The following is a 14,992-nucleotide window of genomic DNA, read 5'->3' on the forward strand; positions in this document are numbered from 1 at the left end:
TACCCTAATATTTATTTCCATTAATTTTAACTACTTTTGTCATTTTACCTTCATTAAATTTACTGAAATATAATTTTACACAAATATATTATCGCTTTTTAAATTCTAATTTATTATTAAAGCCAAATTTTAAAATATTTTGCCTAAAAAATTGGAAACAATAAGATTAATTTAAAAGAATTTAAGTTTATTAAGTGTTTTGTTTTCATTCACATGATATTTGATTTAAAATCCTGTGCCTATTCAAATCTTATGAATTCTAATATTATAAATGTAAATGTATTAACAGACCATGCTGGAATGAAAGTTTATTAATGCTTTATAACATAAGATTTTATTTGAACTAATTTTATTATACATACATCACAATTATTATAAAGTAATGTAAGATTTAATAAAAATATTTTGTGATAAGAGTTTGGCTAGACTCTGGAGTAAATAATTCTTTTTCCACTATATTCTCTAGCTTTCTTAGTGAATCTTGATCCCTTAGATGTTTATGAGCATATTCAATAAAAGTATAATAACCATTAAGAGCCTGGTTTTTTGTAATTAAATGATCAGATATCTCTAGGTTCCCTTCTACATTCTCGGAGCTTTCATAACCTTCTATAAAAAATAAGATTAATTAAAATTTTAAGTAATTAAACCTTCCAACTCTAATCTTATCTGATTACAAATATCCTGATCATCTAAAATTCCATGGCAGCTAGCATCATCATCGTGTAACGCATATTCTTCAAATATGGGATCAAATTCATCTTCTTCGTTGTCAGTTAATGCTATATCATCCTCCGATTCCCAATCAAATGCCATAGACTTATCAAAAAATTTAGCTTCAATAAAACACTTTATGATTGTGGTACTTGTCACCTCACCCCATGCAAATTTTATAAGATAGAGGCTATCATAAAGTGTAAATCTTTTATAAAAAGAGGTGGTGTCATTTCCTTCCATCAATGTCATCATTTTTCTCATGATACCCTTTCTATAATGACATTTAAAGGATCTAATTGCACCCATGTCCAAAGGTTGAATTAATGATGTTGTATTTGCTGTTAAAAAAATTAATTTTATATTGTTAAATGTTAATTTTGTTTTGTGACAAGATGCATTGTCACAAAACAATAAAATTTTCTTCTTTAATGAGGAATCCCATTCTTTAAGAATATCTTCAAAAATTGAGGTTGTCATCCAGCTGCTTTTATTGGAGTAGTATTTAACTGGTAATTTTTTATTTTTAAAGCACCTAAGGTTTTTAAATTTCCCTACAACATATAACTTTTTATCAGATCCATCCCCATTTATGATAAATAGAACTGTGACCTTTTCCTTGTCTGGTTTGAAGCCCAGTGGTTGAGTTCCACTAAATTCCATTGTGCCCTTTTGTAATGCTCGGTAGTATAGTCCTGTCTCATCACAATTGTAAATATTACTCCTTTGATAATCTTTAATCAGGGATGGGAGTGTATTTCTGCTCCATTCATTTGGATTAATAATATCTGCACTCCCCTTTTCATTGCAAACATTATGAAAATTTATATTCTGTCTTTTCCTAAATCTCTGCAACAAGCTGCTATTAGGAATGCCTATAATTTATATATATATTATAAAAACTTATAATTACCTTCATTGAATGTTTGGCTAAAAAACATAGCTTTTTCTAACATCACTGGCCCATTTAGACTGCAATTTTTACTTCGCATTTGGGTAATCCAAACCAATAAAGCTGCTTCTGTCTTTGGGTAACAACTCATTCTAACTCTTTTAGTTGTAGGAGGTTTATTCCTTAGAAATTGTGAGCATAGATTTTCTTTATTCGCTATTAAACGGTAGATTGTCGAGACGTGGCAATTGTAATTTGATGCTAATTGTGTTTTTGATGTAGTGTTTAATTTATCAATTATTTCTTTTTTATGCTTCAGGGTTAATGTTTGGAATAATTTTTTTACCATTTTTATATTAATTTCTGGCGTGGTAATGAATGAATGAATGAATGAATGAATGAATGAATGGAAAAAGGTTAAATAAAAAAAATGATGAATAATTTTTTTCGATAAATTTTTTTTATTTTTTCACTTATCCGATTAAATTAACGTTATTGTTATATAAATGGGGCCTGAAAAATTTTGCAATTATCCGATATTTCGCAATTAACCGATTAGCAATTATAAATGTAATTTAACATTATACCATAGTAATTATTATCAAAATCGCGGGGTTTTTTCGCATTTAAAAGTTTTTGCACTTAAGCGATATGCAATTAAACGGTTTTGACTGTACTCGCCGAAAAATATGATAAAATACGAATTAAATAATTTTTGTATATACCAGGTCGAATATAATTTTAATTTCGAGCCGGGCCTAAAAAATTTTTTTTTAAATATCCGGGCCGGGTCTAAAATTTTTAAACCCGGGCCGGGCCGTAAAAAACTTTTGAAAATAAAATTCGGGCCGAAAATTTTTTAATCTGGGCCAAACCGGGCCGTACAATTGATACCTCTGCAGGTCTCTGATTTAAATCATATAGTAAAAGAATATAAAAAATTTTTACAAATTCAAATTTAATTATATTTATTTGAATTAAGTAACCAGTTACCTTTGGCAGTTACTTTCTATAAAATCTAGCCAGCTATAGTTACGATTTTGTAAATGCAACTAGTTATAAATATTTTTTAGCAAAAGTGTAGCTGTTAATGGTAACCACTTAATTTGACATAATTAATGTAGAGATTTTCATTTATAAGCTTTTTTTATCTTCAGAAAAATTTATTTAGTTCTTACATATATTATTATTCTTCCTAAAAATTTTCAATTATAGATGAGACACACCGATAATCCATTCTTAAGTTAAAAGTTATTTGTCACTAAGAGATAAACAAATTTTGACATGATTTATAAGGAATTTTACGAAATTTATTTTTAAAGATAAGAATACAAAATAAAATATATAGTGTTGTTAAAAGTTACTTTGGCAATGTGACTTAAAGAATATGTTTAATACTATTTGTATATGAAGTTTTTATAAGATAAACCTTGATAATATACTGAGTTTAGCAATATTCATTTCGAAATATCAAATAAATTTTTATTCATAAAAAATCCAAATAAACATAGTATAAATAATATAACAATATAAAAAATACAAATATGATTAAATTAAACCTTTAAATTTAAATTAAGGGATAAGGCCCTTAAATAATCCAGCATGGTTCTTGAATGAAAATCTTCAACAATTAGAAAAATCCTTTTGGATCTTTCGCGATATTCTTTCTTTGACAGCGGAGCCAATAATCCTAAAGAATATTGTAACCATTCAGGCTATCTTCGTCTTTGAGAGCGAAATATTAAAATATAATATAATATAATTACTAACTCTTTATAAATTTTCAGATCGTTGGATGATGGGAACTTATATGAGACTAAAAACTTTGATGCCAGTCCTCTACTAAATTATTTGTATTAGGTTCACGAGATAGTGTCGATTCGTAGCAATTCCATAGAGAAATGCTAAATATTGGCTATTTCCTCTCCATCGCTATTCCAATCCACGTCTCTTCAGAGTATTCTATCAAAGAGAGAGAATATCCTTTTTTTTGATAAAATTTAGAGGCACATAATTCCTCGAATCCATGAATTACATCCTCAATTGGTATATATTAGTGACATTAACATTTTTATGTACATAGCAAAATTTGTTTCGGTTTTGTATGCATTACAAATTAACGGATTTTTTTGAACCGTACGCCATATGCATTGAGACATATGAAACAGGCATCCGCGCAAAAGTAACTGGAATTTATAAATATATTTCAATAAATATAATTAAATAACAGAGTTGTTAAAAGATCAAATCAAAAGATCGCCGATCCTGGATTCGATCCTAAATTTGTCAATTTTCTCGGATTTAAGATCCTGACCTTAAATTGTGGATCGTGTTAGAGATCATTTTTTTAAATATTTGATCCCGATCCTTTTAAAATTATTTTTTTACTTAAAAAGCAATAAATAAAATAAAAATTTTGAAAATTAAATTAACATATTATCTTTAAAAAAAATCTATCTACATCATGTTTTATCTATCACCATTCCACCAGATTTTATATTTCAACAATTTCCCAAATTTTTTGTAAGAACAAGTTATATTTATTTATTTTTTTTTTTTCTTTAGCTTTCACCTTTTCTGGTGGTAAGCTCCTTCAACATCTCTCTCCACTTTATGTTATTCGTACAATCTATTTTATACTTCTTTATATTGGCTCTAACTTTATGGCCCCATTGAAGTTTTGGCCTTCCTCTTTTACGTTTGCCCATCACTTCCAATCTTTCAACTTTATTTCCTATGTAGTTCATAGGCCTTCTCATTGTGTGCCCATACCACCTAAGTCTGTTTACCATTAACTTAGTCTTAATGGGCACTACCTTTAAACTATTTAGTATTCTTGTACTGCGCACCTTATCCTTTCTTGTTACCCCAGCAATCATCCTCAGCATTCTCATCTCCATAGTTTGTAGACTTCTCTCGTCTGATTCTTTGGTTGGCCATGTTTCCGAACTATATAGAATAGTTGGTTGTACTATGGAACTGTAAATTTTTCCCTTTAATTTGTGTGGGATTCTTTTGTCAAATAGCACTCCAGATAAAGATCTCCACTTTAACCACCCTTGATTAATCTTATTCTTTATCTCTTTTTCTATTGTGCCGTTTGTTTGTATAGTGGAGCCCAAATATTTGCAGCTTTCAATTGCGGATATCTGCCAATCATTTATATCAATACTCTCCGTTTCATCTCCTCCTATCACCATATACTCCGTCTTTTCTCTATTTACTTTTAATCCGTGCGTTTCTAGGATATTTATCCAATTCACTAACCTTTTTTTCATTTCATCCTTGGATTCGGCAAGTATTACAATATCATCTGCAAATATCATATTCCACGGGACTGTTTGAGGTATAGACTGTGCTAATACATCTATTACTGTAATGAAGAGAAGTGGGCTGAGGACCCTTGATGAACTCCTTCGGCTACTGTGAAGCCTGCTGAAGTACCTGTTGTGCTACGGACCATTGTTGTATGTCCCATATACATATCCTCTATTATTCTTATATATTTTTCGGGAACTTTTTTGTGGCGTAGCGCCCACCAGATAAGTTTTCTTGGGATTCTATCGAAGGCCTTTTCTAGATCGAGAAAGACCATGTGTAGCTTTTTGTTCTTTTCCCTGTATTTTTCACTCATTTTCCTAATTGCATGGATAGCATCGGTTGTTGATCTTCCAGGCATAAAGCCAAACTGTGTCTCTCCTATTTCGATTATATCTCTTAATCTTTTTTCTATTATTTTTTCGTATAGTTATATCTCTTAATCTTTTTTCTATTATTTTTTCGTATAGTTTTAGACAGTGTGACATTAGTTTTATGCCCCTGTAATTTTGACAATTGTGTGGATCCCCTTTATTTTTGAAGATAGGAACTAGATAGCTCTGCCTCCATTTTTGGGGAACCTCTTCATTTCCAAGTATTTTATTGTTCAGATTTGTGAGGAGATGTATTCCATCATCTCCTAGTGCTTTAAGGCTTTCTATTGGAATATCGTCTGGACCCCTAGCTTTGTTGTTTTTCATATGCTTGAGGCATGTGATTATGTACAAGGTTTTGACAAGGGGAGTGTTCGTCGAGATGCAATATGTGGGAATTAAAGTTGAGAAGCTCCTGAAAATATTCTTTCCATCTATTCATTATTTCTTTTTCCTTTATTATCAATTTCCCATCTTTATTTTTGATTACTTTCGGAGCTCCGTTTATATCCCTAGAGTTCTTTTCTCGCTGTTTGGCTAATCTGTATATTTTATTTTGCCCTTCTTTGGTATGTAGATCTTCGTACATGTCATCGTATGCCATAGATTTGGCCCTAGCCACCGCCTTTGTAGCTAATCTCTTGGATTTTTTGTATCTTGACTTGTCATCTGCATTTTTGGATTTGTACCATATTTTATAAAGGGCTTTTTTCACCTGTATAGTGGTTTGTACCTCTTGATTCCACCACCATAGTTCTTTGTGTGATTTGTTGCCTCCTTGTCAAGCCTAGCGTCGATTTTGCAGTGTCTATTAATCTGGATGAAAGGTCTATCCATATTTTTTCACTGACTTGTGAGGAATCTATTGTTTCAATGTTTGCATTGATTGCAAAGGCATCTGTCATTGTTTTTAATTTGCCCCATTTGATGCATGGTTCCAGTTTTATCTTGTTTTGAGTGGATTTATTTGAGATGTGTAAATCCATGACTAGTAGCTTGTGTTGTGCGGCGATATCTTCTCCTGGGATGACTTTGCAGTCTATTACATCTTTTAATATTCTGCGAGAGATTAGTATGTAATCTATCTGTGTTTTCCTTGTACCACTTTCGTATGTTATTAAATGACTATCCTTTTTCCTATAGTAGGTGTTGGTTAAGGCAAGGTCGAAGGCTGGCGCAAATTTCAGTATATGCTCTCCTTCATCATTTCTTTCTCCATATCCAAAACCACCATGATGCCTTTTGTAGCTATCTCTTGCTTTCCCCACATGCGCATTTAAGTCACCACCAATTATGACTAGGTCATCCTTAGGGATTTCCATTACAGCTTCATCGAGGATACTAAAATCATCTTTCTCTTCTTCTTTGCAACCCGTTTGAGGAGCATATAATGAAAGGATGTGTAGTATTGATTGACCAATGCAGAGTTTTATCTTCATTAGTCTATCAGAGATCCTGTTGACTTCTACAACTGAGGAGGTTAGATCTTGGCTGAGGATGATGCCGACACCGTTCCTATTGCTAACAAGTCCATTATAGTACAATTTATACCCATCTCCAATCATCAAAGTTTTCTGTCCTTTCCATTTCGTCTCTTGTATGCACGCTATATCAACTTTTCTCCTGTTCAACATTGATGCCAATTCTCTCGTCTTACCTTTAAGCGTCCCAATATTCAAACTTGCCAGTCTTGTCTTCTTTGCTTTGACCTTTACTTTATTTTTCACAGGATGGAGGTCTACACCCTGCGCGTCGCATGGAGGGAACGCCCTAGCTTTCATATTCATATTTTCATTTGTGTCCTTCATTTTGTTTATTGGACAGGTATCCTTAGCACCCGGCTGTCCAGGCCTGTCGGTGACCGGGGTGTCATCTCTAAGCTCCGAAATTCATCATACCATATGTCTTTACACATCAGTCATCGAAGAAAAACTTGAAAGTTTTTATGGTTCTTACCAGGATTGAACCCGCGTCCTTGTTCATGCTCGTGTTTCCAAGCCTACATCTTACCCATTAGGCCACCCCGGCGATAAGTTATATTTATTTATTAATCATAATATAAATTCTAGGTTTTAATAATGTCCTCCATTATAGATTTAGAAGATAATACATCTACTTCTATTGATGTGACAGCAGATATAAGTGAGAATGAGGATCTTTTACCATTTCATAATTTACGTAAGTATTTTACTTTTGTGAAACGGATGGAAGTAACCAATGATCTATGCAAAATGCTTTTTATGCACAAACAAAATATCTTCTTCAAAGATTAGAAGTTCAAACCTAAAGAGGCATTTAGAAGTAATTAATTTAAAAATACAATTTTTATTATTTGTGAAGATCATAACAATATGCATATAATAAAAATTATAGATTTCCTTCACTATATGATGACAGGAATATATTGGCATCAATAATTTACCCAAAATTTAAGCTCAATTGGCCTTTTATTGATCTACCACAAAATTTGTTGTTAAAGAAAGGTTAATTGCCCATTTAGAAAATATACAGGATCAATCATATGCAGATCCTTCAAATGAATGCATGGATCGATACCTTTTTTGGGAAAAACTCGTCACAAAATGCTCTTTCCATTAATAATTTTTTTTATTCTAATGATGATTCAGTGAATATTTTTAATAATTATGTTAATTTGAAAGAAACATTTATTGAATATAACACACCTTTACCATCAAATTTATACCATATTTATTTATTTTTTATATTAGTTAATTTTGTATCGATCAGAAATTTAAATAAGAAAAGGATCGTGATCGTGATCGCGATCCTTTTTTTTAATAAGATCAATCCTGGATTTCGATGAATTTATATTAATATAAATATATTCGATTTAACGTAATTTAATCGATCCGGCTAGCCCTGAATCTACTATGCACTTAAAATAATTGTAACTAGTGGCTAGTTATATTTAAAAAAAGAAAACTATTAACTGTAACTAGTTATATTTTCCCAAATTTAACTACTAACTTAACCAGTTGTATTACATTGCCAAATTAACTTTTAACAACACTATTTATTTTATATTGTACTTTAAAAATGAATTTCGTAAAATTCCTTACAAATCATGTCAAAATTTTACCAATAATTCATCTAATAATCGAAAAACCTCGCTTATATAAGGTATAATTATAATATTTAAAATAAAATACTCTAACTTTTTTTTCTTATAACTATTTATAACATTTTTTTATAAAATATTCCTATCTTTAAGTAAAATTCTTTATAAAATAATTATCTATAAAATACATTCTTTATAAAATAATTCTTTATAAAATACATTGTTTATAAAATAATTCTCTATAAAATCATTCTCTGTAAAATCATTCTCTATAAAATTATTCTCTATAAAATTATTCTCTGTAAAATCATTCTCTATAAAATTATTCTTTATAAAATCATTCTCTATAAAATTATTCTCTATAAAATCATTCTCTGTAGAATCATTCTCTATAAAATTATTCTCTATAAAATCCTTCTCTATAAAATCCTTCTCTATAAAATCCTTCTCTATAAAATCCTTCTCTATAAAATCCTTCTCTATAAAATCCTTCTCTATAAAATAGTTCTCTGTAAAATCATTCTCTATATACGACATTCTATATAAATGACATTCTCTATAATTGTTTTCTCTATAAAAAATTCTTTGTAAAATACATTCTCTATAAAATAATTTTCTATAAAATAATTATATATAATCGACATTCTCTATAATTGTTTTCTCTGTAAAATTTCTCTATAATTGTTTTCTCTGTAACGAAGCGATACCGGTAGGTATTGGTATATGTTTGAGGGTAAATAATTTTTTGAGGGAGTAGGCATCATAGGCGTAGCCGGGGGGAGGGGAGGTCAAGGGAAATCTCCCCCCTTCAGAAATTTATCACTTTTGTGAATATCATTTTAAGCTACTAAAAAATATCACCCTTAATCCTCCCCCTACTCCCTGACTCCCAAAAATGTATGCATAAACAATAATTTGGAAGAAAGAAGTAAAAGTTGATATTTTTTTATATAAAACTAATCAATAATTTATACATTTTTGGAAAAAAGCATTTATATATAAAAAAAAGTGAACCAAAAATGTTTAAGAAATGGAATATAAAAGAAAAAAATGAAATGTATTAAAAGTATTAATAATAGATCCATAAAATTAATAAATAATATAATATATGAAATATATTTTTTTATAAAGTGAGTAATTTTAATTTATTTATCTTCAATGACATATATATGTCATTGAGTATATCTAATTTTATCAATTATCATAAGACAATCAAGTAATTTTTACCAATTTAGCGAATTATATATTTTACAGAAAACTATAAAATATTGATAAGGACATCAGAAAATATCTTTTAAAGACATTGTGGGATGAATAATGTGAAGATTAATTTTAAATATCGTTTATATTTAAAATAAATATTGGCGTTAAATAATTAAATGTAAATTGTTGCTATATTTATTATCAGAGCATTGATTAGTAAAATTTGTTAAAATATTAACTGTAATATATTCGCCAACTGTCAAATACGTCTGTAAAAGTGGAATTTTACCTAGTATTTTGTAACTAATTCTATATAATAGAGAAATATCAACTATATGTCTACTTTTTATAATTAAATTTCTTATACTTGTTTGGAATAAATTATTACCTTGCTATTTTATTAATGTATATACAAGTAATTTATTATATTTTATAAAAATTAATAAAAATATATTTCATATTTGTTCCAGGCTTATTTTTTTTTATTAAAATAATCTTGTAAAAAAATTTTATGACTATATATAGATTAAGGTAACCCGGCCGAAGGCCTTCCTAAAATGGAATCTGGGGGGAAGCCCCCAGTAATTTTTTAATTCCCCCCCCCCTTAGGAAAATCCTGGCTATACCTATGCTAGTAGGCATTAATTTTTTGGGGGTAGGTATTGATTTTTGGAGGGTATTTTTTGACTTAAATTTAGTGCTGTAAAGTAACGTCGTTATCTTTTTTGATAAAGGAACGCCATTCGTTACCTTCTACTAGAGCTAACTAGTAACGGTAACGCAAAACGTTTCTTGAAAAATATATTTTATTGTACAATAAAATTAACTTTATTTATTTTTTAATATAAATAATTTATGCCCAGTTTTTAATTCATATCGACCACCATTCCTTCATTTTTATTTTAAATTCTCGTTGATTTAATTAATATTCAATTAAAATTCAAAGTAAATGTTAGTAATAATATTATTATTCTATTTTATAATTTATTTTAAGAATATTATGTCCATAGTACTTATTTCTTCAGAAGAAGATGATTTATCACTTCTGGCCTCAATTTGAAACATATTTTACATCAATTAAGAAAATTAAGGGTATAAAGTCTACACTTTTTAAATATAAATTATGTACTACTTAAATATTTCAACCTCAATGTCCAGCACTTCAAACTTTATGAAAGTAAAAAGATGAATTAGTATATTATTATTAAATATTTTTCTAATAATAGAATATTAAATCATGGGTATAATCTATTAAAATAATCCTCAAAAAATGTCAATCAAATTTAGCCCAATAATTTTTTCTTTTAAAAAATATTTATCCAATAAAAATGATTATAGCGTAATCGGTCCAATGGTTAATCATCATACCAACTCAAAATTTATTCAATTTAGCTACCATTAATAACATATTTTACCATCTTCATAAGGTTAAATCTTTTATAGTTATTATTTAATCATATAATTTTTTTAAAATAATAAATTCATACTACGAAAATCAACTTTTATATACTCAACCTACAGAAGACGTTAATATATTGGGCTGCAGGCTAAATATTCATTTTTCATTAAAATCAAAAAAATCTGTTTAGATAATTAAGAATGAGTCTTTTAAAATAGCTTTAATGAAATTTAAACTTAAATATAGGCTGAATAAAGGAGAGTTTTAATGTCACAATATGTCTCTCGGAATTTAGGAGTAAAACAATTAATAAAATGTTCTCGAAATTTGTTATCAAAAGTATTTTTTGATAATATCCATGTTAGGAAGAGGATTCTGAATATAATACGAATGACATGCTATTTTGACTTCCCATTTAATACTTAATCCTAATTGCTATGTATACCTAATAAATTAAGACCCTGGATTTTGACCCATGGCAATTATTTTTGCTAATAAACTTCTTAATAGCCAATTGCAATGGGATGGATCAAAACAGAGTTTTTGTGACACAATCAGGTCGATCCTATATTTGATAGGAGGTTTTTGTTTAGGCTGCATCCAATATGTTTTGAAAAAATCCTTAAAATTTTAAAATTTTCATAAATTAACAACAAAACACTTTCTTCACATTTAAATTAAAAAAAAATTAAAATATTCAAATTGCTTGATATGATTCAATTATTAGTTATTAATTAAAAGTTATGTAAATATTTTTGTATTTATTACCTTTCAGTTGTTAAACTTTGTATTAATATTTGATAATGGTTATATTTAAATTTTATTTATATACTTAATAATACATTTATGTTGTAAATAATTGTATCAATATTTAATAAACAATTGGAAAGCCATTAATAACTTTTTAAAGATAATTTTTCCATAAAATTATTATATTTATTATATAATAAAATTGTAATAAAAATAATATAATATCTTTTAAAAGTAGGAATAGGAATATTTTTATTAATAACTATAGGGTTTACATTTTCTTTGTTGGCATTATCTTGATCTAGCTATTATTCAATAATAAATATCAAATAATAGTAATAAAATGTACAGAAATTATAGTATCATTAAAGGAATCAATAGACATATTTTGTTCAATACTATTTATATCATTAAGTGGGTTTGCATTTTATTAAGGTATGTAGCAGCCTATTAAAATATTTTAATTTTATATACAATAAAATAATTTCCAGATGTCAATTTTCATATTCCTAAAATAAAAAACTATTTTATAATTTTGTCTTTTAATATTTTACATTTGTCTGTTTTAAAACTTGACTCAGAATATTTCGTAATATCTTCAATATTTCCTTTAACCATATATATTGTTCAACATAAAGTTGATCCTTATTTTCCAGCACCTTTTAAAATAAATTATAATATAATTTTTTATTTTTACCAGATTTTGTTGGGTTAAAGAATATAATTTAGTAAATTTAGCCTTTACAGCTAAAAATTTCTTTTTCACTTTATCATAATTCAAGTTATATTTTTCCTATTTCCTCCCAAATTTTCCTATTTTCTACAGAATATCTAATTTTTAAGTCATTTTTGCACCAGAAGTTCCTGTGCACACTTATGCTTTCCATAAAATTATATTCAGAGACACTAAAAAATATATTAATATAAAAGGCTATAATTGTTTGGGTTAGTAAATTTATAAAAATTAACAGCATTAAAAATTGTACTTATTAATTTTTTTATAAAAATTTCACAAATGAATAAATTTTTATTGGAATTTGTTTTTTTAAATTATTTTCTAAAAAAAAATAAATTTTTATAAATACCGAAAAATGAAATAGGACACTATTTAATTTTTACATTAAAAATAGCTTATGTTAATTTTTTCTTAAAATTTATTTATTTATTTAGATTTTGGACACATCCTTAAAAGAGTATTTATGAAGATCTTAAAAGTATTTAAATGATTTTTTTGAGCTAAGTGTAGGTTTTATATGAAATTCATGTGTATATTCAGAGTTGTTAAAGGATCGAATCAAAAGATCGCCGATCCTGGATTCGATTCTAAATTTGTCAATTTTCTCGGATTTAAGATCCTGACCTTAAAATGTGGATCGTAATCGCGATCATTTTTTTTAAATATTCGATCCCGATCCTTTTAAAAATTATTTTTTTACTTAAAAAGCAATAAATAAAATAAAAATTTTGAAAATTAAATTTAAATATTATTTTAAAAAATATGTATCTCTACATCATATTTTATCAACCACCATTCCACCAGATTTTATATCAATTTCCCAAATTTTTTGTAAGAACAAGTTATATTTATTAATTATATTATAATATAAATTCTAGGTTTTAATTATGTCCTCCATTATAGATTTAGAAGATGATATATCTACTTCTATTGATGTGACAGCAGATATAAGTGACAATGAGAATCTTTTACCATTTCATAATTTACGTAAATATTTTAGTTTATGTAAAACTGATGGGTAATTAATTCTTTTAAAAATACAATTTTTATTATTTGTGAAGATCATAACCATATGCATATAATAAAAATTATAGATTTCCTTCACTATATGATGACAGTAGGCATCAATAATTTACCCAAAATTTCAGCTTAATTGGCCTTTTATTAATCTGCCACAAATTGTTGCTAAAATACAGGGTCAACCATATGCAGATCTTTCAAATGAAAGCATGGATCGATACCTTTTGTGGGAAAAACTCGTCACCAAAATGCTCTTTCCATTAATATTTTTTTTAATTCTAATGATGATTCAGTGAATATTTTTAATAATTATGTTAATTTAAAAAAAAACATTTATTGAATATAACACACCTTTACCATCAAGCGCTCCTGTAGAGCGCTTGTTTTGTAAAGCTAAACATGTACTTAATGAAAAACGTGGTTGTTTAAATGATGATAATTTAAAAAAATTTTTATTATTAAAGGCTAATTTAATTATAAATAAATATATTCTAATTGATATTATTGATTTACAATAAATTAATAATAGATTTTATCTGAACATCATTGGCGTACGCAGCGGGGGGAAGCAGGGGGACAGACCCCCCCCCCCCCCAAAGCTAAAAAATGCAGATGCCGGGTATATTTTTCAAAAATGTTTTTGTTTAGAGTGATGTGCAGATTTAATTTAAAACATATCCATATTTTTTAATTCGTTTGTAAATAAAAATTTTAACTTGTAAAAATTGATAAGAATATATAAATATGTTATTTTAACAACTTTTTACAAGTCAAATAATTTTATTTTCAAATAAATTAATAAATATTGAAATGTTTTGAATTAAATTTACACTATATTAATTTATATTTGTTAATATTTATTCCTATCTCATATTAAATATATATTTAATTACATTTATTATCACATTCATCGCTAAGTTTATCAATTAATTTCGATTTCAAGTTATCCGGCGTAATATTATCTTACTATTTTCAAATTTTTAGTGGCGTAATATTTATCTACCATTTTTAAATTTCTAGTCAAATAATAATTGAAATTCAAGTAGAAAGAAATTGCAACCTTGTTTTACGAGATAGAGTCTCCGCCATCAAGCAGTAACAGCTTTTATGGAGTTAGAAGAGCCGATTATTTGCTATTACTGACATATCACAATGGCCTGAAAGAAATTTTTCCTTAGAAGCAAGAAAATTATTGGATTCAATGCTTATTCCAAATTTTATTTCTCATTAGAATGTACAACTATTTTATGTATTACTTTTCAAAAACATGATGACTTGATTAAGAAGATGAGAATAGCGGAGAGCATTTTATTAGAATTCAAGGAAATTAGGGCTAATGTTTATGAAGAATTTCATATTTTATATGTTATTGTTAAGTCAAAAGCAGGGCTATACGTGTTTAATATTTGTCTCACTCGACTTGCAGCAAGGCAAGCTCATAGTTAAAACATTAATATAGGATCATTAGAAGAGTATATCTTAGATACAAATACATTTATAAACCAGC

The 14,992-nt window shown here is 27.6% G+C and overlaps 2 protein-coding genes across 2 annotated transcripts; both read right to left on the bottom strand.

Moving 5' to 3' along the window:
* Window positions 1-390: 390 nt before the first annotated feature.
* On the bottom strand, window positions 391-1,032 carry LOC135924884 (jerky protein homolog-like). Its single transcript, XM_065460012.1, has 2 exons — window positions 651-1,032; window positions 391-609 (listed from the first exon to the last, which is right to left on the bottom strand). The coding sequence occupies exons 1-2, from the start codon at window positions 1,021-1,023 to the stop codon at window positions 392-394; spliced, it is 591 nt and encodes a 196-aa protein (XP_065316084.1). The 5' UTR covers window positions 1,024-1,032; the 3' UTR covers window position 391.
* Window positions 1,033-1,219: 187 nt separating this feature from the next.
* LOC135924229 (jerky protein homolog-like) lies at window positions 1,220-1,955 on the bottom strand. Its single transcript, XM_065459281.1, has 3 exons — window positions 1,628-1,955; window positions 1,283-1,589; window positions 1,220-1,223 (listed from the first exon to the last, which is right to left on the bottom strand). The coding sequence occupies exons 1-3, from the start codon at window positions 1,953-1,955 to the stop codon at window positions 1,220-1,222; spliced, it is 639 nt and encodes a 212-aa protein (XP_065315353.1).
* Window positions 1,956-14,992: the final 13,037 nt, after the last annotated feature.

This window comes from Gordionus sp. m RMFG-2023, chromosome 2 (genome assembly GCF_954871325.1).
Source record: "Gordionus sp. m RMFG-2023 chromosome 2, tfGorSpeb1-WG-v2, whole genome shotgun sequence".
NCBI lineage: Eukaryota > Metazoa > Nematomorpha > Gordioida > Chordodea > Parachordodidae > Gordionus > Gordionus sp. m RMFG-2023.

Excerpts from the sequence above, each read along its gene's own strand:
- LOC135924884 (XM_065460012.1), bottom strand. The coding sequence starts at position 1,023 with ATGGGTGCAATTAGATCCTTTAAATGTCATTATAGAAAGGGTATCATG. Across the intron at positions 610-650 it reads GATAAGATTAGAGTTGGAAG|AAGGTTATGAAAGCTCCGAG; the intron begins GTTTAATTACTT and ends TATTTTTTATAG.
- LOC135924229 (XM_065459281.1), bottom strand. The coding sequence starts at position 1,955 with ATGGTAAAAAAATTATTCCAAACATTAACCCTGAAGCATAAAAAAGAA. Across the intron at positions 1,590-1,627 it reads TAGCCAAACATTCAATGAAG|GCATTCCTAATAGCAGCTTG; the intron begins GTAATTATAAGT and ends TATAAATTATAG.